At 44.0% G+C, this 27275-nt stretch overlaps 2 protein-coding genes across 4 annotated transcripts in view; one reads left to right on the forward strand and one right to left on the reverse strand.

Moving 5' to 3' along the window:
• Window positions 1–1188: 1188 nt before the first annotated feature.
• meig1 (meiosis/spermiogenesis associated 1) lies at window positions 1189–2499 on the reverse strand. Of its 2 annotated transcripts, none has more exons than XM_071331596.1 (3): window positions 2354–2499; window positions 1560–1742; window positions 1189–1454 (listed from the first exon to the last, which is right to left on the reverse strand). In XM_071331596.1, exons 2-3 carry the CDS (start codon window positions 1710–1712, stop codon window positions 1326–1328), a joined length of 282 nt encoding a protein of 93 aa, XP_071187697.1. In that variant the 5' UTR covers window positions 1713–1742; window positions 2354–2499; the 3' UTR covers window positions 1189–1325. The 2 variants fall into 2 exon arrangements, with proteins under 2 accessions (XP_071187697.1, XP_071187698.1); XM_071331597.1 differs by lacking the exon at window positions 2354–2499 and adding an exon at window positions 1879–2020.
• Window positions 2500–2697: 198 nt separating this feature from the next.
• The window catches only part of dclre1c (DNA cross-link repair 1C, PSO2 homolog (S. cerevisiae)), a 42813-nt gene continuing 18235 nt past the window's right edge, over window positions 2698–27275 (forward strand). For both annotated transcript variants that reach the window (XM_071331589.1, XM_071331590.1), the window contains exons 1-6: window positions 2698–2837; window positions 2970–3021; window positions 3142–3226; window positions 8605–8664; window positions 8781–8836; window positions 26497–26598. In XM_071331589.1, the coding sequence (XP_071187690.1) occupies window positions 2729–2837; window positions 2970–3021; window positions 3142–3226; window positions 8605–8664; window positions 8781–8836; window positions 26497–26598 (464 nt within the window). In that variant the 5' untranslated portion in view covers window positions 2698–2728. The remainder of the gene's footprint in view (window positions 2838–2969; window positions 3022–3141; window positions 3227–8604; window positions 8665–8780; window positions 8837–26496; window positions 26599–27275) is intronic.

The following is a 27275-nucleotide window of genomic DNA, read 5'->3' on the forward strand; positions in this document are numbered from 1 at the left end:
CCATTCTGAAGAAATGTTTGTGGAAATCCCAGTGGTGGAAAAAGTACCCAATTGTCATACTTGAGTTAAAGTATAGATACCTTAATTCTTTAAGTAAAAGTGAGTCACCCAGTAAAATACTACTTGAGTAAAAGTCTAAAAGTATTTGGTTTTAAATATACTTATGTATCAAAAGTAAATTTCATTGCTAAAATATACTTAAATATCAAAAGTAAAAGAATAAAACATTTCAAATTCCTTATACTAAGCAAAGCAGACGGCAGAATTTTCTTGTTTTGAAAATGTATGGATAGCCAGGGCCACACTCCAACACTCAGACATCATTTACAAAACATGCATTTGTGTTTAGTGAGTCCGCCAGAACATACGCAGTAGGGATGACCAAGCGTTCTCTTGATTGTGTGTGCGTGAATTTCACAATTTTCCTGTTCTGCTAAGCATTCAAAATGTAAAGAGTGCTTTGGGTTGTCAGGGAAAATGTATGGAATAAAAAGTACAATATTTTCTTTAGGAATGTAGTGAAGTAAAAGTTGTGAAAAATATAAATAGTAAAGTACAAATACCCAGAAAACCTACTCAAGTAGTAGTTTCAGGTAATTTTACTGAAGTACTTTACACCACTGGAAAGTCCAGTCGTTATCTTCATATCATATGAATGATCATTGTAGACTTGTAAGTATATTCATCAGGACCAATACTTAACCCAAATAGTTGTAGTGTTTTACCCACCTGCTAACTGTCATACCAGTTCAGCTCTCAGTCCACTCTAACTGGGCCCCATATCCCCCACAGGAGTATCCAGGAGGATGCAACTTTACATAACATTCATATAGAAATGTATGTTTCTAGAATAACCATGAATGTCATGCAGCAGAATATGTGCTTAGCAGCTCTATGTTTTATGTTTTTCTATGTTGGAGTACTGGTATATGTGAATCATAGTTAGTGTACTGGTATGTGAATATCCCCGTTAGGGGGTCAGACTTTAGGTATTTTATTTTGTTGATGCTAATCCCAGTCCTCATACTAACGTCACAATATCACATGATGAGGGTGTGAAAGCCCCAGTCCATAATCCCCTCTCACACAGTTCAATCCTTCATCTGGATCCACAACAAAACATTCATCAAAAGGACCCTTATAACACACCCACACCTCCCCTCACAGGTTCACACACATCAGACAGCCTCAGCCTCACATCCTTTATTCAGTGAACTGGTCTACATTCCACAGCTGGGATGGTGCTGCCTTCCTTCCTAAAGACGTCTTCAAAAACATGACAAAAGATATTCAAAATGGAAAAGAGATTGCTGGACACTGCTGATTTAATATGCATAGACCTTCACTTTATGGACTTCCCTGTCTTCACATTCTCTTTTTCTGTTGTAGTAATAGAATGTGTTGTCTCGACGCTGAAGCTTCTTCACAAACCCAGTCTCAGGCCACCTGTCGATCTAAGACAAAGAAGCAATGCCATAGTGACACATTCATCTAGTAGTGAACCAACTGTCAGTGGCAATGCTTTTAGCCAGTGATAAGGATTCATTTAAGTTGTTTACCAAGTCAACTTGCTTTACTTGTTTGTATTCCAGTTCATCTCTGTAGCCTGCCTGTTGGAATCTGTATAAGTTCTCCACCTCGTCAGTCCATTGTTTCGCTCTGCTCATGGACTTTGGCGTTGCGTTGCCATCTAAGTAGGCTGCACAAGACATTGTGCTGCAGAGAGGATGTCCACAGGCGACCTACAGGAGCAAATAGTGGGCTCAGTTAGACAAGTTCAAATATCTCTATATACTGACATGACAGTCATGGACACTGAAATACATAAAGGAAAACTAAATAAACAATAAAACACAATTTAAAAAGAATGGCAATTACATAGTAGGTTATATGGGGAGGGGCATCCTGAATATGAATTAGGTGGCAGAAGTAGGGTATGGCTGATTTTCTATTTCTCTCCGTCCTCCTGTCCTGGGGGATAGAGAGCAGATGGGTGCAGCAGGTGGTTCTGCATGTCACTTGTCAGATAGCCAGTCTCGGTACAGGACATTGTAGAGGGGAGAGCAGGCAGAACTGCTCTCTTAATTCTTACACACTAACCATCTTATTGACGAAAACATTTTATCTACATATTTCTTAAACCAATCAAATTGAATTTGTACAGTTGACACTAACGTCGTCAAACGTACAGTAGCTAGCTAGCTAACGCCAATATTTGAATTAAACTTGCTAGCACTAGCATCAGGCTATGGTAGATATACTATAGAAGTCACAGTTACGAAATTAGACTGAATCTGGCTAGCTAGCTATACAGTTTTCTCAATTTGATTAGCTAATATCACATGTTACTTACAGCTGTATCGGGCAAGACTCACAGTCCCAAGAGTTGATGATGAGGTGGCTTGTCTTTAGTTGCCTAGCAACCCAAATGTTCCTTCCTTCCTTCTTCCTTCTTCCTCTTCTTCTTCTTCTTCTTCTTTAACAATGTGTTGTTTTTGTGACTACTGGTAGCAAAGATATATGCTAGCAACGTTGTAGTTATTGTGAGCAGGTGAAATTCAGATACAATGCTGGCAGTGGTAACGTTTTGTTTTGGCTCCCATCCACTAGGTGGCTTACCTAACGTTAGCTATTCAAGTATCCCGACCAAAATGCGACGAACTGCGACGAGCAGCAGTCAACGAGCGGGAGGGAGTTTAAAAAGTATTGGAGCTAATCCTCAGTCAAAATGAGTTCGTTCGCTGGTCGCATGAAGGAGTATCCCAACATGTCGCTGGACCGTTTTGACAGGGAGAATCTACATGCAAGGGCTTACTTTTTATCTCACTGTCATAAAGGTAAAGAAAGAATCTTTGAGATACAGTGAGCCCAAACAGCAGTTAGCTAGCTAATGATAACTAGCCAGTATGTGCTCTAACTGGTACACAGTGGACATGTAACTAGCTACTTACATCATGTATTTTCTGCAGATCACATGAAGGGACTGAAGGGGCCTCTATTGAAAAGAAAGTTGAAATTCAGGTGATTTCACAACGTTTTATTTTGATGGTCTGAAAGTTCAGTGAAACGTTTCAAGCTTGTACAAGGATGGGTAACTGATAATGATGTTCTAACGGTACTGTCTGTGTTCTTTTGTCCCAGCCTGACAGTCAAACTGTACTGTTCATTTGTAACTAAGGAACTGTTGCTGAGCAATCCAAAATATGCCTTCTGGGAAGATCACATAGTAAGTAGTTAATTGTCAAAAATCATTCTGAATACTGAACACTAGTTATGGACGTCATCAAAAAGAAAGGAGGACCAAGGCACTCTTCATATAATTAATTAAAATGCCTTTATTAGTATGGCATGTTCAATAGAAACAAAGTTGTTTAAAAACCGACGCGTTTCGGCTGTATGGCCTTCGTCAGGGAGTACAGAAAAAAGAGAATACAATGTCCTCTTTTGAAAGGCTTTTCCAATTAGCCCTAATTAGAAGAGGGAGTGGTTACCAAATTGGACACACCTAGTAAGCAATAATATACACATGAAAAGGTGAAATACTGTAGCTATGTTATCACAACTCCAAACTAGAAGCATCAGAACACCCAGAGAGGCAGTTCCAACAGTTCCAGTTCCAACCCTAACCATGACTGGGAGAAGTGTCCAGAACAAGAACTAGTTATGGACGTATTGCTAGGTAAGCTTTGTTTTGTGTAATTTTTTATTTTATTTATTTATTTTTATTTTTTATTTAACCTTTATTTAACCAGGTAGGCAAATTGAGAACACGTTCTCATTTACAATTGCGACCTGGCCAAGATAAAGCAAAGCAGTTCGACACATACAACAACACATAGTTACACATGGAGTAAAACAAACATATAGTCAATAATACAGTGAAAAAAATAAATAAGTCTATATACAATGTGAGCAAGTGAGGTGAGATAAGGGAGGTGAAGGCAAACAAATATATGTATAAATAAATAAAAATATAAAAGGCCATGGAGGCGAAGTGAGTACAACACAGCAAGTAAAATAAAAAATAAAAAATAAAAAATAAATAAAAAAATAAATAAAAAATAAATAAAAATAAAACAATGGAATGGTTGGTTTGCAGTGGAAGAAAGTGCAAAGTAGAGACAGAAATAATGGGGTGCAAAGGAGCAAAATAAATTAATAAATAAATACAGTAGGTAAAGAGGTAGTTGTTTGGGCTAAATTGTAGATGGGTTATGTACAGGTGCAGTAATCTATGAGCTGCTCTGACAGCTGGTGCTTAAAGCTAGTGAGGGAGATAGGTGTTTCCAGTTTCAGAGATTTTTGTAGTTCGTTCCAGTCATTGGCAGCAGAGAACTGGAAGGAGAGGCGTCCAAAGGAAGAATTGGTTTTGGGGGTGACTAGAGAGATATACCTGCTGGAGCGCGTGCTACAGGTAGGTGCTGCTATGGTGACCAGCGAGCTGAGATAAGGGGGGACTTTACCTAGCAGGGTCTTGTAGATGACCTGGAACCAGTGGGTTTGGCGACGAGTATGAAGCGAGGGCCAGCCAACGAGAGTGTACAGGTCGCAGTGGTGGGTAGTATATGGGGCTTTGGTGACAAAACGGATGGCACTGTGATAGACTGCATCCAATTTATTGAGTAGGGTTTTGGAGGCTATTTTGTAAATGACATCACCGAAGTCGAGGATTGGTAGGATGGTCAGTTTTACAAGGGTATGTTTGGCAGCATGAGTAAAGGATGCTTTGTTGCGGAATAGGAAGCCAATTCTAGATTTGACTTTGGATTGGAGATGTTTGATGTGAGTCTGGAAGGAGAGTTTACAGTCTAACCAGACACCTAGGTATTTGTAGGTGTTCACATATTCTAAGTCAGAGCCGTCCAAAGTAGTGATGTTGGACAGGCGGGCAGGAGCAGGCAGTGATCGGTTGAAGAGCATGCATTTGGTTTTACTTGTATTTAAGAGCAGTTGGAGGCCACGGAAGGAGAGTTGTATGGCATTGAAGCTCGCCTGGAGGGTTGTTAACACAGTGTCAAAAGAAGGGCCAGAAGTATACAGAATAGTGTCGTCTGCGTAGAGGTGGATCAGAGAATCACCAGCAGCAAGAGCGACATCATTGATGTAAACAGAGAAGAGAGTCGGTCCAAGAATTGAACCCTGTGGCACCCCCATAGAGACTGCCAGAGGCCCGGACAACAGACCCTCCGATTTGACACACTGAACTCGATCAGAGAAGTAGTTGGTGAACCAGGCGAGGCAATCATTAGAGAAACCAAGGCTGTCGAGTCTGCCAATGAGGATGTGGTGATTGACAGAGTCAAAGGCCTTGGCCAGGTCAATGAATACGGCTGCACAGTATTGTTTCCTATCGATGGCGGTTACGATATCGTTTATGACCTTGAGCGTGGCTGAGGTGCACCCATGACCAGCTCTGAAACCAGATTGCATTGCGGAGAAGGTGTGGTGGGATTCGAAATGGTCGGTAATCTGTTTGTTGACTTGGCTTTCGAAGACCTTAGAAAGGCAGGGTAGGATAGATATAGGTCTGTAGCAGTTAGGGTCAAGGGTGTCCCCCCCTTTGAAGAGGGGGATAACCGCAGCTGCTTTCCAATCTTTGGGGATCTCAGACGACACGAAAGAGAGGTTGAAGAGGCTAGTAATAGGGGTGGCAACAATTTCAGCAGATAGTTTTAGAAAGAAAGGGTCCAGATTATCTAGCCCGGCTGATTTGTAAGGGTCCAGATTTTGCAGCTCATTTAGAACATCAGCTGACTGTATTTGGGAGAAAGAGAAATGGGGAAGGCTTGGGCGAGTAGCAGAGGGGAGGGCAGTGCTGTTGTCCGGGGTAGGGGTAGCCAGGTGGAAGGCATGGCCAGCCGTAGAAAAATGCTTATTGAAATTCTCAATTATAGTGGATTTGTCGGTGGTGACAGTGTTTCCTATCTTCAGAGCGGTTGGAAGCTGGGAGGAGGTGTTCTTATTCTCCATGGACTTTACGGTGTCCCAGAACTTTTTTGAATTTGTGTTGCAGGAAGCAAATTTCTGCTTGAAAAAGCTAGCCTTGGCTGTTCTAACTGCCTGTGTATATTGGTTTCTGGCTTCCCTGAAAAGTTGCATATCACGGGGGCTGTTCGATGCTAATGCAGAACGCCATAGGATGTTTTTCTGTTGGTTAAGGGCAGTCAGGTCAGGAGAGAACCAAGGGCTATATCTGTTCCTGGTTCTAAATTTCTTGAATGGGGCATGCTTATTCAAGATGGTGAGGAAGGCATTTTTAAAAAATGACCAGGCATCCTCTACTGACGGGATGAGATCAATATCCTTCCAGGATACCCCGGCCAGGTCGATTAGAAAGGCCTGCTCGCTGAAGTGTTTCAGGGAGCGTTTGACAGTGATGAGTGGAGGTCGTTTGACCGCTGACCCATTACGGATGCAGGCAATGAGGCAGTGATCGCTGAGATCTTGGTTGAAAACAGCAGAGGTGTATTTGGAGGGCAAGTTTGTTAGGATGATATCTATGAGGGTACCCGTGTTTACGGAATTGGGGTGGTACCTGGTAGGTTCATTTATAATTTGTGTGAGATTGAGGGCATCAAGCTTAGATTGTAGGGTGGCTGGGGTGTTGAGCATGTTCAAATTTAGGTCGCCTAGCAGCACGAGCTCTGAAGATAGATGGGGGGCAATCAGTTCACATATAGTGTCCAGAGCACAGCTGGGGGCAGAGGGTGGTCTATAGCAGGCGGCAACGGTGAGAGACTTGTTTTTAGAGAGGTGGATTTTTAAAAGTAGAAGTTCAAATTGTTTGGGAACAGACCTGGATAGTATAACAGAACTCTGCAGGCAGTCTTTGCAGTAGATTGCAACACCGCCCCCTTTGGCCGTTCTATCTTGTCTGAAAATCTTGTAATTGGGGATGAAAATGTCTGAATTTTTGGTGGTCTTTCTAAGCCAGGATTCAGACACGGCTAAAACATCCGGGTTGGCAGAGTGTGCTAAAGCAGTGAACAAAACAAACTTAGGGAGGAGGCTTCTAATGTTAACATGCATGAAGCCAAGGCTATTACGGTTACAGAAGTCATCAAAAGAGAGCGCCTGGGGAATAGGAGTGGAGCCAGGTACTGCAGGGCCTGGATTCACCTCTACATCACCAGAGGAACAGAGGAGGAGGAGGAGTAGGATAAGGGTACGGCTAAAAGCTATGAGAATTGGTCGCCTAGAGCTACTAGAGCAGAGAGTAAAAGGAGGTTTCTGGGGGCGATAAAATAGTTTAAAGGAATAATGTACAGACAAAGGTATGGTAGGATGTGAATACAGTGGAGGTAAACCTAGGTATTGAGTGATGATGAGAGAGATATTGTCTCTAGAAACATCATTGAAACCAGGTGATGTCATCGCATATGTGGGTGGTGGAACTGAGAGGTTGGATATGGTATAGAGAGCAGGGCTAGAATCTCTACAGTGAAATAAGCCAATAAACACTAACCAGAACAGCAATGGACAAGGCATATTTACATTAAGGAGAGGCATGCTAATCGAGTGATCAATAAGGGTCCAGTGAGTAGAGGTTGGTTGGGGTCGTGGCGATCCAGACAGCTGGCCGGGTATATGGCTATCGGTAGCAGCATAGGATGGAGGTCTGTTTGTAGATACCTCGTGCGTTTCCGTCGGTAGGTTAGTGGGGTTCCGTGTAGTGGGGTTCCGTGTGGTAGAGGGGATCAATCCAAATTGGCAAAATAGATATAGTGACCCAAGGAAAAAATAAAATAAATAAATAATAATAATAATAATAGTTGTCCAATATACTTGTTCAAATAGCAGCCGATAAGACAGCTAACGATTAGCGGGCCTCAGATGAGCGTTCAGGTAACGTCGGGACGGAGGTGCCAGTTGGATAAATCCCTCGGGCAGATAACGTCGGCAGTCAGTCGCGGCAGTCAGTCGTGAAGGCCCGGTGGGGTTCCGTATCTGCAGCAGCAACAAAAGAAACGGGTCCGGATGGTGATGGAACTCCTCAGCTGGCTAGCTCCAGAATGATTAGAGTTTGCTCCGGGGTCGACGTAAGCCAATAGTCACACGGTTTGCAGCTAGCTAGCTGCGAAATCAAGGTACAAGTGTCCAGAGCCTGCGGCTGGAATCCGGGGAAACTGAGAGAAAAAGAGTCCCGGAATGCTCCGGTCCGAGTCGCGTTGCACAAAAGTGCCGGTAGATTATCGAGCTAAAGGAATAGCTGATGACCACTAAACGTGGGCAGCTGAAACACCAACGCTAGCCAGCAAACCGGCTAATTTCGGGGCAGCTACAGATTAGCTTCTGGCTAGCTATCGGAGTAGCTTCTGGTTAGCTTTCAGGCTAGCTTCTGAATTAGCCCCTGGCTAGCTTCCACGATGGATTTTCAGATTGAGGTAAGTAATACTTTTTGTAATTGGTGAAGCGGGTTGCAGGAAAGCTTTTGCAGGAAAGCTTTTGTAGTTGAGTTCTTGGATAATAAAATAGATAAAAGATATGCGAAGAAAGGTGTAAATATATATATATACAGGACACGAACAATACGGAACAGAAAAAGACGTCTGAACTGCTAAGCCACCTTGGACGAGGTGATTTGATGTGCTTCTGTTTGTCTAGGTTGCTTTGGAGCTGGAGAGTCCCACACTAATCACTTTAATAGATGAGGCTTCAGGAGAGGTACGACACTGGTTCATCATTACAACACATATAGGGTCATATAAGGGCTGATCGCTGTTAGTTTGCTATATGACTGACTCTTTGATGACTGATATTGTGTGTGTGTGTGTCTACAGAGAGAAGAACTTGTGGTGACTCTGCTTCCTGCAGGTCACTGTCCAGGCTCGGTCATGTGAGTATTGTGTGTGTGTTTGTGTGTGCATGCGAGCGTGTATGTGTGTTTTTGTGGTAATATGAGGTATCACCTAGCTTGTGTGTGTGGTATCACCTAGCTTGTGTGTGTGTGGTAATATGACATATCACCTAGCTTGTGTGTTTGTGGTAATATGACATATCACCTAGCTTGTGTGTGTGTGGTAATATGACATATCACCTAGCTTGTGTGTGTGTGGTAATATGACATATCACCTAGCTTGTGTGTTTGTGGTAATATGACATATCACCTAGCTTGTGTGTTTGTGGTAATATGACATATCACCTAGCTTGTGTGTGTGTGGTAATATGACATATCACCTAGCTTGTGTGTTTGTGGTAATATGACATATCACCTAGCTTGTGTGTTTGTGGTAATATGACATATCACCTAGCTTGTGTGTGTGTGGTAATATGACATATCACCTAGCTTGTGTGTTTGTGTGGTAATATGACATATCACCTAGCTTGTGTGTTTGTGTGGTAATATGACATATCACCTAGCTTGTGTGTGTGTGGTAATATGACATATCACCTAGCTTGTGTGTGTGTGGTAATATGACGTATCACCTAGCTTGTGTGTGTGGTATCACCTAGCTTGTGTGTTTGTGGGAGTATGACATATCACCTAGCTTGTGTGTTTGTGGTAATATGACATATCACCTAGCTTGTGTGTGTGTGGTAATATGACATATCACCTAGCTTGTGTGTGTGTGGTAATATGACATATCACCTAGCTTGTGTGTGTGGTATCACCTAGCTTGTGTGTGTGTGGTAATATGACATATCACCTAGCTTGTGTGTGTGTGGTAATATGACATATCACCTAGCTTGTGTGTGTGTGGTAATATGACATATCACCTAGCTTGTGTGTGTGTGTGGTAATATGATATATCACCTAGCTTGTGTGTTTGTGTGGTAATATGACATATCACCTAGCTTGTGTGTGTGTGGTAATATGACATATCACCTAGCTTGTGTGTTTGTGGTAATATGACATATCACCTAGCTTGTGTGTGTGTGGTAATATGACATATCACCTAGCTTGTGTGTGTGTGGTAATATGACATATCACCTAGCTTGTGTGTGTGTTAGACTTGGGTAATATATCATATATAGCTACTGTGTACTGGGCTATTTAGAAGTACCGACGGTGTGATATTCTTTTCGCGGGGGTGCATGCTACGCCACTGTTTACAACTATCATTTCCCTAGCTAAGATGTACTGACTAAATGATCTCCAGCCAGGGCTCCAGCTGTGCATCTGGTTTGATAACTTGCTAAGTGTTAGATGGCAACATCAAGCTTCTTGGTTACAGCAGAGATACTAAATGTCTGGATCAATGCTGTGCATCTGGCTTGATAACTTGCTAAGTGTTAGATGGCAACATCAAGCTTCTTGGTTACAGCAGAGATACTAAATGTCTGGATCAATGCTGTGCATCTGGTTTGATAACTTGCTAAGTGTTAGATGGCAACATCAAGCTTCTTGGTTACAGCAGAGATACTAAATGTCTGGATCAATGCTGTGCATCTGGTTTGATAACTTGCCAAGTGTTAGATGGCAACATCAAGCTTCTTGGTTACAGCAGAGATACTAAATGTCTGGATCAATGCTGTGTAATATTTGTTTTGTGCAGCAAACTGAGTAGCCTGTTGAGATTGTTGTATAACTTTATGAGCTGGGTTGTCTGTCCTTGCAATTTGTTTATGTGCGCTTGTTAGCGTTTAGCTAGCGTCCGCTATGTGAATTCGCTAGTAATTTGTTTGTGTGCTTGTTAGCATTTAGCTAGCGTCCGCTATGTGAATTCACTAGTAATTTGTTTGTGTGCTTGTTAGCATTTAGCTAGCGTCCGCTATGTGAATTCACTAGTAATTTGTTTATGTGTGCTGTTAGTATTTAGCTAGCGTCCGCTATGTGAATTCACTAGTAATTTGTTTGTGTGCTTGTTAGCATTTAGCTAGCGTCCGCTATGTGAATTCGCTAGTAATTTGTTTATGTGTGCTTGTTAGCATTTAGCTAGCGTCCGCTATGTGAATTCGCTAGTAATTTGTAAGCATTTGTTGGGACTCCAACCGAAAACATTAGGAACACCTGCTCTTTCCATGACAGACTGACAAGGTGAATTGTTGATAATTCGTTTTACTTGAGACAGGAGACCAAGTGGAGACATAGGACGAGGTGGATAATTGTATAATAAGGCCGTTTTATTCAAGTGTAAAGATATTAGGCAAAGCGTGCAGCACGGCTCTTTCTGTCTGATTTGTATGAAATCGTCCGGAAGAGAGCGCTCTACACAGTACATACAGATTATATAGACAACTAGCAAAGTAGGTTGATCTGAAGTCTGGCCTTCCGATTGGTCGATCTGGGTCGTGGGTAATCCTGTTCGGCCTGATGTCGACGTTCCATTGGTTCCTGAGATTGTTCGTTGTCTGGAGCTCCAACCCTGAGTTGTGAGTGTCTGAGTGATTGTCATGGGGGAGGGAAGTTGTGGGTGTCGTGCATGTGTCCAATGAGTCCAGCATATGTCCAATAGAAAGAGGGAGTGTGTATATTGTGTCAACCATAGCTAATGTTGAGAAGTTGTTAAAACAAGTTACCAATATCTAATACAATTTCTTACAAATCCCCCTCTTCACGTCTCACAAGAGACGTGACATAAAAGTATATAAAAAACAAAACTAAAGGATAAAATTTGTCAGAAGACAAATTTTAATTCCCTCTCTTCACGTCTCACAAGAGACGTGACATAAAAGTATATAAAAAAAACAAAACTAAAGGATAAAATTTGTCAGAAGACAAATTTTAATTCCCTCTCTTCACGTCTCACAAGAGACGTGACATAAAAGTTTCTTAGTCCTCAAATAGATAGACAGGTCCAGCTTCCCCATCATCAAGCAATGGGAACATTTGGGCCCTTTCCTGAATAGGGTCTATGGCGGCAGTGATAACACGGCTAGCAAGCGTCCGCGCACATGGAATGCAACAGCACCCACAAAGTACAAGAATGCCTGCAAATACGGAAATAGATACTAGGATAGAGGAAACCAGCGTCTTATATTTACCAAAAGCATCCATCCATGAGTCCCACATAGTAGTGTCCACTCCAGAATGCTGTTTCATCTTACCATTAAGGGTACGAAGTCCCTCCAATGCTACAGTCAGACTCCCATCCGTAGCTGTGTTATTGGGAATGAAAGTACAACACTGTTCACCAAACATTGCACAGACCCCCCCCCGTTCAGCCAATAACATATCAACCGCGATTCTATTTTGAAATGCCATCAGGGATGTGGCTGCCAATTGTCCATGGACCGCCTCAAAGCCTTGTTGGGTCCAATTGCCCAGTTTCTGGACATTAAAATGAATGTAGTTAATTCTGTCCACATTTTTATTAACTGTACACCACCAACAAAATGATGATTCAAAACCCGCGGCTACTTGGTCAACCAATTTATATTCATCTGGTACCCCCCTGGGGACACCAATTGCATCAAGGTAAGTTGGGTCCCCAGCAGAGGGGCCCACCGTGCGCTTGGTCCTGATAGGCCAAATTTCAGGACCCAGGGCTTGTATACGGGTGAGAAGATCTTGGACGCCTATGGGGTAAACAGAGATGGGCAACAGAAGAGTTACAAGTGCACAGGTACCAGTGGCATTGTGGGGAAGTCTGTCCAACAGACTAGTTCCCCCACACCACCACCACACATCAGCTCTAGACACTGGTTTAAAATTTGCCGTAAGCATGTGAGTGTACCAGCACCAACTATCAGGGAGCTTACCCAACCATGTCCCTCCACCTGTCATGTTTATGCATGTAAAGTTAGCTCTTGCCACACTGGAGGAGAATATCGGTTTCTTGACCACCATGGTGACTACCGGATAAACAGTGTCCCACTGTGAACATTTCTCAGGTGGGTTGTCTTTGTCCATAAGGGGCAATAGACAGTCTCCGCTAATAGCGGCTGGGACTATGCGGAGCAATGGCCTAGCTCCCATGCAAACTACACAGCTTTGCAGGGTCATGTTAGCTGCTTGTTCGGTCAATAGTAGCCAATTGTTATAGAAACCTGAGATTCCGGTGGCAGTAAGAATGGTATCATCAGGGGTGGTAGGAGTGGTGACCATATTAATAGGACCCCAATCGCCCTTCCCCTTAGATGTTAAAACAGTAAACCGGTCAGTAATAGCAGAGGGCTGAGCCTGCTGTGTAATGCAGATTTTTACTGGCCAGTAGAGTAGATCCTCGCTAGATTCTACATGTGGTGCTAGTATAAAATCCTGACAACCCGTCCCAGTACCTGGTCGGATAATTAGTGATAAACCCCAATTACGCAATTTAGTCCTAGTCAGTGACAATCTTTTCCGCCAGATAAGAACTGCTTGCCCTGATGAATAACTGGACCAGTCAGGACCAGTCTCAGCGACCAGGCTCTTCCATGACCACTCCTGAAACCCCCCTTTTGTCATATACCAGTTAAATCTGGTGTACTCCAGAGCATGCCCTCCCAGGCCATTCCTAGCTTTTCCCAATAACCCCCAAGACAGTGTAATGGTGGTGGTTACATTAGCGGGTACACATAAGGTGGTGCTTCTAACCTCTGTTGGAGTGCAGGGTTGGTCTGTGGTTGTAGTGCTACGTTTGTGTATGGCAGGACTAGTGAGATCAAGGGTAATGTTGGACGTGACATTAGTAGTTGTAAGATGTGCGTGGGGTGGATGTGTGAGCTGTTGTATAAGCCATGTGAGAGTTCCTAGGGACACTCCAGTAATGATTATGAAAATAACAAACAAGGGACCTGAAATTCCCAGTTTCTCCCAGGGATTGAGATATCCCTGTCCTAGGCAAGTAGCCTTAGTTCGCGGAAACTGGGGCTGGCGTCCCATTTTCACCAACTAAGGTTTGTTTGGTTGGAGTCGAATTGAGATTGGCCAAATCGGCCCTGACTTCAGTCAGTGTTCTGGAAGGAGTTGGGGCTGGTGTACAATGTGTAAGGTGATGCCAAGGTGCGCCCGATTTACCCTTGACCTGGACTGAGTGTGAAGTAACTTCCTTCACTTCGAACGGTCCAGTCCACCTGGGTTCTAGCCACTTTCTCTTGTGGACTTTCACCCTTACCCAGTCGCCAACTTTTACCTTCTGTGGTGCAGGATCTCCCGTCAGCTCCCCCTGCTGGACCTTGTGAATCTGTTTGGAGAGAGCTGCAGAAAGTTCCGTCAGTTTTCTCACATATTCAGACATTACAATTTGTTGTACATCAAGGGCGGGCATATGACCTCCCTCCCTCGGTGGACCCGGCATGACTCTACCCGTCATTATCTCATGAGGAGACAGATGGGTGCCTGCACCTGGCGAGGCTCTCATGGCCATCAATGCCAGGGGCAGGGCTTCAACCCACGTCAACTTCGAACCTGCACATACCTTAGCTATCTTAGCCTTAAGGGTCTGATTTGAGCGTTCCACGAGGCCCTGCGATTGGGGCCTGTACACTGACCCAAACTTGTGCACAATTCCAAATCTTTCCTCCACCTGTCTTAGGTGTTGGTTACTGAAGTGGGACCCATTGTCAGATCGGATTTGCCTGGGGACCCCGTACCTTGGTATGAGTTCGGTTTGCAGCCACTTAATGACCGATTTTGCATCCTCCCTTGCTGTTGGTATTGCCTCGACCCATTTGGAAAACCTGTCTACCATTACCAAAAGGTACCTTTTCCCATTTGTCACATTGTCTTGCCCCATATCTGTGTAATCTATGCTGATGTCCTGAAAACAAGCGTTAGGGACTGGGTATGAACCCATGGGCGTTTGATATGGTTTCTTTGGATTATGGCTACCACAAATGCTACACTCATCACAAAACAAATCTGTCATGTCTTTCATGTGGGGGTGCCACCAGATGTAGGACACCTTCTGTAAAGTCTTTAGTTTGCCTTCGTGTGTGGGCCCATGAGCTTCCCGTATTAGTTCTGGACAGAGGTTTGCAGGGGCCACTAGTCTGCCATCATGGCATCTCCACAGTTCGTCAGGTCCTTTGGTGGCCCCTTTCTGTCCCCATACTGAGTGTTCATAGGGTCCTGCTGTGAACTGGAGTTCTTCTATGTGTTGCTTTGTGAGCTCAGTCCGAGCTGGTTGGATCTGTAGTACCATTTGTCTCGGGGTGTATCCGCCAGCTTTCTTGGCTGCTTTATCAGCTGCATCATTTCCCTCGCTGACTCTGTTTTTCAGTTGTTGGTGTCCTTTACACTTCATGATGGACACCCTCTCAGGTAGTGAGACCGATTTAATCAGTTTTTCCATCTGTGCCTTGTGTTTGATTGGAAGGTTTCCTGTGGTGGTGAAGTTGCGTCTAACCCATTGTGGTCCATCAGTATGGACTGCTCCATGAGCGTACGCTGAGTCGGTGTAGATGTTTACAGTCTTTCCTTCAGCCTTTTCCAAAGCTTGTGTTAAACCTATGATTTCTGCCAGTTGGGCCGATGCAGGTTGTGTGATGATGGCAGATTCCAAGGTCACGTGTGACCTGTCTGGAAGCTGTTGTACCACTGCGTATGCTGCTATGTTCCCTTCCTCTCCTCTATAGCAGCACCCATCTGTGTACAACCATAGGTCAGGGTTGGTGAGTGGTTCGTTCCCCAGGTCAGGTCTCAGTTTCAGTTCTTGTGCAGCTCTTTCTGTGCAGGAGTGGGGTAGACCTTCTTCAGCATTGAGTGCGTCTGCCATGTTTTTGTCAGTGTTGACAAAAGTGATGTGTGATTGTGTGCATTTATTCTGGATTCTTGTTTTTCTTTCAGCGCTGAACGTGAATTCTTTGCTCATCAGATATGCTGCAACCCCATGGTGGGTGTGGATTTCCAATGGATGGCACATTACCAAGTGGGCTGTTTTTTCAATAGCTTTTGCCACTGCAGCTACATACCTGGAACATGTAGTTTGTCCTACTTCGATGTGGTCTAATTTGGAGGAGTGATACATCAACACTCTTCTCTCCCCCTCTTGTTTCTGAAAAAGGATGGATGATGTGAATCCTTCCTTTTCAGAAACATCCAGATGGAATTTGTTCTTGTAGTCAGGTGATGTCAATGCTGCTGCCACTGAGAGATCTGTTTTCAAGAGTGCAAAAGCCTTTGATGCTTCAGTGGTCCATGTCAATGACGAGTGTAGGTTCCTTGGTCCCGCCTCTCGCACTATTTCTCTCAGTGGCTCAGTTCTGGCAGTGTAGTCTGGGATGTGTGTTCGGCTGTACCCTGTCAAACCAAGGAAAGACAACATTCCCGACACCGTGATGGGGCGTGGATGATGAAGTATCGAGTCTCTGTGGGTTTTGGAGAGTCCTGCTCCTTCTCCCGAGATCTCTCTGCCAAGGAAAAGGACAGTTCTGCGACAGGTCTGGACTTTGCTCATTTTGACCTTGTATCCTTTGACAGCAAGGAAGTCCAGTAACGTTTTTGTCATCTGTAGACAGAGATCAGAAGTGGGAGCCCCCAACAAAAGGTCGTCTACATATTGGATCAGTATCACACCTTCTGGGATTTTCAGCTCTGCCAGGTGTGTCTTAAGGATATGATTGAATATTCCTGGTGAGCACCTATAACCCTGTGGTAAAACAAAATAAGTGTACTGTTGACGTTCATACGTGAAAGCAAAGAGTGGCTGAGAGGCTTCATCAAGTGGGATGCTAAAGAAAGCATTAGCCAGATCCACCACCGTGAAGTATTGGTGTTTTGGAGACAAATTGCTCAGAGTGATATGAGGGTCAGGGACAGGTAGGTCTATAGGTGCAGTAACGTCATTTACTGCTCGGAAGTCTTGAACCATCCGGTATGTTTCTCCTCCGGCTTTCAGCACTGGTAGAATCGGCGTGTTCCATGGAGATACAGTTCGATAGATAACCTGTGCTCTCAGTAACCCATCAATGGTCGGTTTTATCCCCATGATCTGTTCGGGTTTCAAACGATATTGTGATCGGTAGATAGGTATTTGACCTGGATATAGCAGGGTGATGGTGACTGGTTCCACCTGTAGTTGGCCCACATCAAAAGGGGTGTGTGTCCATATTCTTTCATCTATGGTGGAGATCAATGCTTTGGTAGATGGGTGGTCAGTGTATGGCTTGCCATGGTGTCTTGGCAGGGTAAATCGTTCTGGAAGACAGTGTTCTTCAGTGTCAACAGTCATGAACCTCCACATGTTCTCAGTAGTGGCCTTTTGAATCCCCGGTGTTTGGGTGGGTTCCCACTGAAGTTTGGATGCTCTTCTGATCATAGGGCCCAGGCTTCTTGCTTCGAAACCGTTTCCCACCGCTAGTGTAACATGGGGAGCCGACTCCTCCCCTAGTAGGTACCAGGATTTCAGATGAGGTGGTAAGATGACTGGTGCTGCTACTCCTTCTTGTCCGCACACAATGGTGCAACACCTAATGGATGGCGTTAGGTGCATCATGTTCTCATCCCAGTCATCAGTGTATGTGTTCTCGTCATTTTCTGTCACATTCAGTGTACAGTGAATTTCAGCTTGTGGGGTCTTGTATGGGTGTAATGCATAGATCTGTGATTTCAGTTGATTGAACTTAAACTGGACCTCTGGAGTCCCAGTTCCTGTCTCCCTGCATTTTAGCCAGTAGATTTCTTGTGTTGCTGACAACTCAGGGGTTGGGATGATGGGTAACATCAGCACCCTAACAGGGTGCTCCGGTGTTGAAGGAATGGGATCAATGGAGACCTCCACGCCCCTTTCAGTAAGGTAAATTGAACATTTCAGTTTACACAACAGGTCTCTCCCAAGGAGGTTGATTGGGCAATTGGGACAGTATAGGAACTGATGCTTTAGCTTGGATGGGCCCCAGGAGAAGAGCAACGGAACGGTTTTTTGTTGTGCTTCGGGTGTTCCTGATACCCCCACCACCTGTATTGTTTCCGAAGAGAGTGGTTGACGAGATCTTATGGCAGAATACGTGCATCCTGTATCTACCAAAAATTGGTGGGTCACTCCCTCCACCTCACACATGATAGTTGGTTCGGTGTGGAGTGGAAAATGTTGACCCCCATTCTCGTTCAGTGGTGGTGGGCAGCTTCAGGGCCATGGGGCATATTCATCTGACATGCCCTGGAAAAGAGGAGGTGGTTGCTGATTTGGGTCTGGGTTTGGGTGATTATATGCAGGTTGAGGGCCCGCACGTGGTTGGTACATCTGTGGCCGGACTCCTCCACGTCCTCTTGGGTTGGTTTGTCGTGCCCGATTGGTCATCCAGTAATGTTGGGTCGGTGTCAATGGGTATGGGCACTGACGTGCCATATGTCCAGTTTGTTTACAATTGTAGCAGTTCATTGGTCGTGCTTGACCTGTCCCCCAGGGTGATGGGTATCGTGGTTGTTGTCCCCATGTTGAAGGATAGTCTTGTTGTGTTGGTTGATAGTATGGTGGGATGTCCATGGGTAATGGCTGATCCAGGAGTTGTGATGGTAGGTTAGGTCCCTGTGGGGTTGACATGGGGGGTTGTTGTTGCTGTATCATTTGTGAAACCGTTTTTTCAATGATTTGTGAGATGTCTGGTTGATCTTCAGCCACCATCTGTTTCTTGGGTTTTTCTCCTTTCTGGGCCTCTTTCAATTGTAGTTTCAAAAGTTGTACCTGTAGGGACTGGACTTGTGTTTCAGCCCCTCCCTTATCCTTATTGTATTGGGTGATGTGGTGATGCACATGGGAATTGAACTGAGCCTGGGGAAGTGCCATTAACCCCACCGTGGCCCTAAGTTTAGTTCGGACCTCAATTGGGGCACCGCTCACCACCATCTCCTTCCACATGCTGACCGTGGTGCCAGTATGGTCATATGGTTCTTCATGAACAGTTCTCCATGTGGTCTTCGCTCTGTCGAGATAGGCTGCCGGTTGTTCCCCTGGATTGATGGTGAATGATGAAAGGGTTGCATGGTTTCGTTCTGTGGGATATGCCCTTCTCAACACTGCCCACAATTCCGCTCGGAAGTCTTCCTGGGCCAGTGCAGCCGGGGCTGTGGCAAGATCTGCCTCTCTTATCAGAACACTCATGGTGGTATGGTCTGTTGCTCTAGCCAGAAGGGCCCTCATGTCACCTAGACAGAGCCGTAGGCCTGATGTCAGTGTTTGCAGTTGAAGGAGCCATGCAGAGGCACCCCCATGCAGACTGGGTAATTGTCCCATCAAAGTGGTAAGGTCTGTTATTTTCCAGGGTTGGTATTCTTCATGCCCTCCGTCCGGAGTGGGCCTCAACGGCATCTGCATCTCCTTTCCACCATATTGGAGATCCCAGTCTGCCCTGGACGAGACACCCCTGCTGTTCTGTTCCCTGAGACGTACGGACTGTCTGATAGGTTCGACCAAATCTGTCACCTTCCCCAACATTACCCCTTTTATATGGTACGAGCCCTCTCCACGTTCAGCATCTTCTATCATAGATCTGGCCAGTGCCAGTGACTCCCTGAGGTCTCGCTCCACCTCCTCTTCATCTTGTCCTGTTTTATTCTCACCTTTATCGTCCTTGTTGTGGTTCCTTCTTAATGAGGCCCCAGAGGAACATTGTCCTGGTGACGACCATGACCCTTCAGAGACTATTTGACTATCCCCCTGTGTTCTGTTTCTGAACCAGTCTGGGTTTGGAGTGGAAGAAAACTGAATCAGCTCTCTGTCTTCTCTCTTCAAAGGGCCTGGTTGAGACCCATTACCCCCCTCTTGTGGGTTGTTTAGTAGAGACCCACCATGTCCCTGTAGTGAGGCGGGGTTCGAACCACCCCCACGTCCCTGTGTGTGCGCTCTGTCCCTCTCCTTCCTTTCTCGATGATCAGGCCTCTCTTCACACACGAGTTGCCCTTCTTGGATCCCTAAAGTCATGCTTCCTTTTAGGTGTCCTTCATGCACCACAAACACTGGTGCCTGTACCACAGCAGGGGTCAAAAAAGGGTTTTGAGGGAGGTGGCTGAATGGATTTTGAGAATAGGGAGGTGGTGTTATTTTCTCTCCCTGTGGCAGTTCCGGGTATAGTTGGGTGGGGGCCGATGGGGTTGCTATGGTGGTAGGTGGGGCATCATTATTGTTGGGCCTGCCTTCTTTGGTGTCAGTTGGGGCTTCAGTGGCCACCCCCATCATATCAGGTTTCCTGTACGGGAGTGCTCTTCTAATTTCTTCAATTGCCCAAATTCCTATTTTCAGCTCAGCCTCTGCTCTTTCCCTATGCTTTGTTCCTTCCTTTTTGAATAAGTGGTTCTTATTCCTTTCAACTTCACGTTCTATCCCTTCTTTCACTACTTCCTCTAATTCCTTCTCCATAGTGAGGAGTTGCCCTTTTGATGGGGCCACCCCACTGAGGTATCCTGCTTGGGTCCATTTTAGCCTCACACCTTCCCAAACCTTCTTAACTTCCTTATACTGCATCTTTCCCCCTGATCTATCTTTCATTCTCTGATCTAAGTATTCATTGAATTTGTGTTTGGGGACGGTGGTCGTGGCCATTTTGTCGTTAAGCTATGTCTGGCTCTATGCTATTTTGGTGCACTTAGCCCATCACTGGCCAAAACTAACAATGTATCTCTGGTGCTGACACAGTCTTATCTCTGGTGTCTGTCTCCCCCTTGTGTACAAAGAATGTTATTGCTTTATGTTTGGCGAATTAATTAAATACTTTCCCAAAGTATTTCGGCAATATCCTTTTGGAACACTCTACTAGTATTATCTAGCGCTTCTATTTTAAATATAATAATAATTATAGGAACTATTTTCAAACAGTTATTATTCGTTTTCACTTTTTCGATTATTTAAATACTTTGCCAAAACATTTCAGAAATGTCCTTTCGGGACATTATATTAGTATATTCAAGCGTTTCTAGAATAAATATTTAATTAATTCTAGGACTCATTTTTCTCAAAAACTAATCAAAAAACTGAAAACTCAAAAACTAACTTAATTATTTAAATACTTTCCCAAAGTATTTCAAACGTGTCCTTTTAGGACAATATATGGTGTATCCTAGCGTTTCTAGAATAATTATCAAATTAATTCTAGCCCTTAAGGATTTACCAACAGCACCAGAGGGAAAAACCAGGTCAATTTATCAGCAGAAAAATAGCTGCTTCACAGCAGCTCCCACAATCTGACTCGGCGGTCACTTAAACACAGCCTCAACCTAGCATATGGCTAAATAGTAGCAATCGGTCTCGTGGAACGTTCAATCACTCACATTAATTTTTTAGAGTTTCAGGTTTAATACCATTACTCCTATTTCAAGCTTAGATTTATCACCGATGCTCCTAGTTGAAGAATATTTCGACTAGTCCCAGATTACTAATGCAACTTGAATCCCAATACGCCAAGCTTAGATTTATCACCGATGCTCCTAGTGGGGTGCCATTTCCACTAGCCCCAGATTACTAATACAACTTGAACAGGCTACATTACATTTCAACACTTTGAGTTTCAGGTTTAATACCATTACTCCTAGTTCAAGCTTAGGTTTATCACCGATGCTCCTAGTGGGGTGCCATGTCCACTAGTCCCAGATTACTAATTCGACTTGAACGGCGTCAAGCTTAGATTTATCCCCGATACTCCTAGTTGAAGAACAATTCAACTAGTTCCAGATTACTAATTCGACTTGAACAGCCTCAAGCTTAGATTTATCCCCGATACTCCTAGTTGAAGAAAATTCAACTAGTTCCAGATTACTAATTCGACTTGATTTTATACTTCGCAAATATCTTTACACAATGCCTTAGATTCTAAACAATTCCACATAAATTTAGCAACAATTCACACTCACCTCAGTACTTCTGATCATTGAATTTAGATATTGGCTATAATACAATATGCAGATTTTGATTAAACCGGCTCTGCTTACCTTAATATTTTCGAGCTCTTTGATCAGTTTCCTGGGTGAGTTGAATCGCCGACGTCTCCCTCGAGCGGGTCACCTCTCCTTCTTGAATCTTTCTCCCTCTCGTCTCCTGTCCGATGAATTTTCTATTGGGCCGAATTCAAATATGTTTTGACCATCCTCTGCTTACCAAGTCTGTTGATAATTCGTTTTACTTGAGACAGGAGACCAAGTGGAGACATAGGACGAGGTGGATAATTGTATAATAAGGCCGTTTTATTCAAGTGTAAAGATATTAGGCAAAGCGTGCAGCACGGCTCTTTCTGTCTGATTTGTATGAAATCGTCCGGAAGAGAGCGCTCTACACAGTACATACAGATTATATAGACAACTAGCAAAGTAGGTTGATCTGAAGTCTGGCCTTCCGATTGGTCGATCTGGGTCGTGGGTAATCCTGTTCGGCCTGATGTCGACGTTCCATTGGTTCCTGAGATTGTTCGTTGTCTGGAGCTCCAACCCTGAGTTGTGAGTGTCTGAGTGATTGTCATGGGGGAGGGAAGTTGTGGGTGTCGTGCATGTGTCCAATGAGTCCAGCATATGTCCAATAGAAAGAGGGAGTGTGTATATTGTGTCAACCATAGCTAATGTTGAGAAGTTGTTAAAACAAGTTACCAATATCTAATACAATTTCTTACAGAATCCAGGTAAAAGCTATGATCCCTTATTGATGTCACTTGTTAAATCCACTTCAAATCAGTGTAGATGAAGGGGAGACAGGTTAACAAAGGATTTTTAAGCCTTGAGACATGGATGGAGTATGTGTGCCATTCAGAGGGTGAATGGGCAAGACAACATGTTGAAGTGCCTTTGAATAAGGTATGGTAGTAGGTGCCATGCAAACCGGTTTGTCAAGAACTGCAGTGCTGCTGGGATATCCAGCCAACATCCAGCCATCTTCACACAACTGTGAGAAGCAAGAGGGGGGGTGTGCAACTCAATATTAGGAAGGTGAGTGTACAAACAATAAGAACATCTTCCTAATATTGAGTTGCCTCCCCCCCAATTCGTTGGAGCGTGGACACTACAAGATGTCGAAAGCTTTCCACAGGGAAGCTGACCCAATGATTCCCACAGTTGTGTCAAGTTGGCTGGATGTCCTTTGGGTGGTGGACCATTCTTGATACACAAAGGAAACTGTTGAGTGTGAGAAACCCAGCAACGTTGCAGTTCTTGACTCAAACTGGTGCGCCTGGCACCTACTACCATATGCCGTTCAAAGGCACTTAAATCTCTTGTCTTGCTCATTCACCCTCTGAATGACACACACACAATCCATGTCTCAATTATCTCAAACATCCTTCTTTAACCCGTCTCCTCCCCTTCATCTACACTGATTGAAGTGGATTTAACAAGTGACATCAATAAGGGATCATAGCTTTCACCTGGTCAGTCTATGTCATAGAAAGAGCAGGTGTTCTTAATGTTTTGTGTACAGGCGCACCGGTTTGCATCAAGAACTGCAACGTTGCTGGGTTTTTCACACTCAACAGTTTCCCGTGTGTATCAAGAACTGGTACTGTGTTATATATATTTATTAGTACCATTTATTAGTACCAGTCAAACGTTTGGTCACACCTACTCATTCAAGGGTTTTTCTTTATTTTTACTATTTTATACATTGTAAAATAATAGTAAAGACATCAAAACTATGAAATAACACAATCAAAAAAGTGTTCAACAAATCAAAATATATTTTAGATTCTTCAAAGTAGCCACCCTTTGCCTTTGACAGCTTTGCACACTCTTGGCCTTCTCTCAACCAGCTTCACCTGGAATGCTTCTCCAACAGTCTTGAAGGAGTTCCCACATATGCTGAGCACTTGTTGGCTGCTTTTGCTTCACTCTGCAGTCCAACTCATCCCAAACTCTCAATTGGGTTGAGGTCGGTTGATTGTGGAGGCCAGGTCATCTGATGCAGCACTCCATCACTCTCCTTCTTGGTCAAATAGCCCTTACACAGCCTGGAGGTGTGTTGGGTCATTGTCCTGTTGAAAAACAAATTATATTCTCCTAAGCGCAGACCAGATGGGATGGCGTATCACTGCAGAATGCTGTGGTTGCCATGCTGGTTAAGTGTGCCTTGAATTCTAAATAAATCACAGACAGTGTCACCAGCAAAGCACCATCACACCACCTCCTCCATGCTTCACGGTGGGAACCACACATGCAGAGATCATCCGTTCACCTCCTCCATGCTTCACGGTGGGAACCACACATGCGGAGATCATCCGTTCACCTCCTCCTCCATGCTTCACGGTGGGAACCACACATGCGGAGATCATCCGTTCACCTGCTCTGTGTCTCACAAAGACACGACGGTTGGAACCAAAAATACCACATTTGGACTCATCAGCCCAAAGGACAGATTTCCACCGTTCTAATGTCCATTGCTCGTGTTTCTTGGCCCAAGCAAGTCTCTTCTTATTATTGGTGTCCTTTAGTAGTGGTTTCTTTGCAGCAAAATCAACCATGAAGGCCTGATTCAGGGCGGCAGGTAGCCTAGTGGTTAGAATGTTGGGCCATTAACCAAAAGGTTGGTGAATCGAATCACCGAGCTGACAAGGTAAAAATCTGTCTGCCCCTGAACAAGGCAGTTAACCCACTGTTCCCCGATAGGCCGTCATTGTAAATAAGAAGTTGTTCTTAACTTCTTTGGGATAGGTGGGACAGTAGCGTCCCACCTGGCCAACATCCGGTGAAATTGCAGAGCGAGAAATTCAAATTAAATTACTATAAATATTAAACTTTCATGAAATCACAAGGCAATACATCAAAATAAAGCTTAACTTGTTGTTAATCCAGCCACCGTGTCAGATTTCAAAAAGGCTTTACGGCGAAAGCAAACCATTCGATTATCTGAGGACAGCGCCCAGCACACACATGCATAACATATCATTTTCAACCAGGGAGTTGCGACACGAAAGTCAGAAATAGCGATATAATATAATAATATATGCCTTACCTTTGAAGATCTTCTTCTGTTGGCACTCCAAAAGGTCTGTTACATTACAAATGGTCCTTTTGTTCGATAAAGTCCTTGTTTATATCCATAAAAACTCAGTTTCCCTCCATCAAAATGTGTACAAAATGAATCGCAAACATTACCAATAAACTTATCCAAAGAAGTCAATCAACGTTTATAATCAATCCTTAGGTACCCTAATACGCAAATAAACGATACAATTTAAGACGGAGAATCGTTATTGTCTTTACGGGAGAAAAATAGCAAAGGACGCGCTCTGTCACGCGCTTGGAAACACTAAAGCAAAAATGGGAGCCACCTAGAAAAACTACAATTTCTGGCTCATTTTTCCAAAAACTCTTTCTAAAGACTGTTGACATCTAGTGGAAGCCCTAGGAACTGCAATCGGGCACGATTTCGCCCTATTTTAAAAGTGCCAGCCATTGAAATCAGTGGTAGGATGAATTTCAGTTCTGTTATATTCACGGACATTATTTTAACAGTTTTAGAAACTTTAGAGTGTTTTCTATCCAAATCTACCAATTATATGCATATCCTAGCTTCTGGGCCTGAGTAGCAGGCAGTTTACTTTGGGCACGCTTTTCATCCGGACGTCAAAATACCGCCCCCTATCCCAAAGAAGTGTTATTAGCTGACTTGCCTAGTTAAATGAAAGTGAGCTTCTTTTTTTCTTTTTTTCACATAGGATCCTCTGAACAGTTGATGTTGAGATGTGTCTGTTACTTGAACTCTGTGAAGCATTTATTTGGACTGCAATCTGAGGTGCAGTTAACTACAATGAACTTATCCTCTGCAGCAGAGGTAACTCTGGGTCTTCCTTTCCTGTGGAGGTCCTCATGAGAGCCAGTTTCATCATAACGCTTGATGGTTTTTGCGACTGCACTTGAAAAATGTTCAAAGTTCTTTACATTTTCTGGATTGACTGACCTTCATGTCTTAAAGTAATGTGATCGTTTCTCTTTGCTCATTTGAAATGTTCTTGCCCTAATATGGACTCAGTCTTTTACCAAATAGGGCTATCTTCTGTATACCACCCCTACCTTTTCACAACACAACTTATTGGCTCAAATGCATTAATTAACTTTTAACAAGGCACACCTGTTAATTGAAATGGATTCCAAGTGACTACCTCATGAAGCTGGTTGAGAGAATGCCAAGAGTGTGCAATGCTGTCATCAAGGCAAAGGGTGGCTACTTTGAAGAATCTCAAATATAATTTAACACTTTTTGGTTACTACATGATTCCATATGTGTTATTTCATAGTTTTGATGTCTTCACTATTATTCGACAATGTGAAAAAGCCTTGAATGATTAGTTGTGTCAACTCTTTACTGGTACTGATATGTATAAATGAATTCATTGGTAGCGTATACCCCGTTATGGTACAGGAACGATATGAAGGTATCAACATCTCCCAACCCTTGTGTTGGTAGGTTCTTGGTAGAGGGGGCCCAGGGTACGGCGTTGTACAGGAACGATATGAAGGTATCAACATCTCCCAACCCTTGTGTTGGTAGGTTCTTGGGAGAGGGGGCCCAGGGTACGGTGTTGTACAGGAAAGATATGAAGGTATCAACATCTCCCAACCCTTGTGTTGGTAGGTTCTTGGGAGAGGGGGCCCAGGGTACGGTGTTGTACAGGAACGATATGAAGGTATCAACATCTCCCAACCCTTGTGTTGGTAGGTTCTTGGTAGAGGGGGCCCAGGAACGATATGAAGGTATCAACATCTCCCAACCCTTGTGTTGGTAGGTTCTTGGTAGAGGGGGCCCAGGGTACGGTGTTGTACACAGGAGACTTCCGACTGGCGAAGGGAGACTCCTCCCGCATAGAACTCCTCCACTCTGGGAGCAGGTACACACACACATATACTACCTACAGTTTTTCACCTTTATTTAAACATAGAACTCCTCCACTCTGGGAGCAGGTACACACACACATATACTACCTACAGGTTTTCACCTTTATTTAACCAGATGGGCTAGTTGAGAACAAGTTCTCATTTACAACTGCGACCTGGCCAAGATAAAGCATAGCAGTGCGACATACAACAACACAGAGTTACATGGAATAAACAATAAACAAGTCAATGACACAGTAGAAAAAGAAAGTCCAAATACAGTGTGTGCAAAAGGCATGAGGAGGTAGGCAATAAATAGGCCATAGGAGCGAAGAAATACAATTTATCAGATTAACACTGGAGTGATAAATGAGCAGATGGTGATGTGCAAGTAGTGATACTGGTGTGCAAAAGAGCAGGAAAGTAAATAAAAACAATATGGGGATGAGGTAGATTGGGTGGGCTATTTACAGATGGACTATGTACAGCTGCAGCGATCGGTTAGCTGCTCAGATAGTTGATGTTTAAAGTTGGTGAGGGGAAATAAGTCTCCAGCTTCAGCGATTTTTGCAATTCGCTCCAGTCACTGGCAGCAGAGAACTGGAAGGAAAGGCGGCCAAAGGAGGTGTTGGCTTTGGGGATGATCAGTGAAATATACCTGCTGGAACGTGTGCTACGGGTGAGTGTTGTT

The sequence above is a fragment of the Salvelinus alpinus genome, chromosome 11 (genome assembly GCF_045679555.1).
Source record: "Salvelinus alpinus chromosome 11, SLU_Salpinus.1, whole genome shotgun sequence".
Lineage (NCBI taxonomy): Eukaryota > Metazoa > Chordata > Actinopteri > Salmoniformes > Salmonidae > Salvelinus > Salvelinus alpinus.

What these genes read in the sequence shown, in the direction of transcription:
- meig1 (XM_071331596.1), bottom strand. Translation starts at nt 1,712, where the DNA reads ATGTCTTGTGCAGCCTACTTAGATGGCAACGCAACGCCAAAGTCCATG. An exon ending in AAGTAAAGCAAGTTGACTTG is followed by an intron (nt 1,455 to 1,559) that starts GTAAACAACTTA and finishes TCTTTGTCTTAG; the next exon opens with ATCGACAGGTGGCCTGAGAC.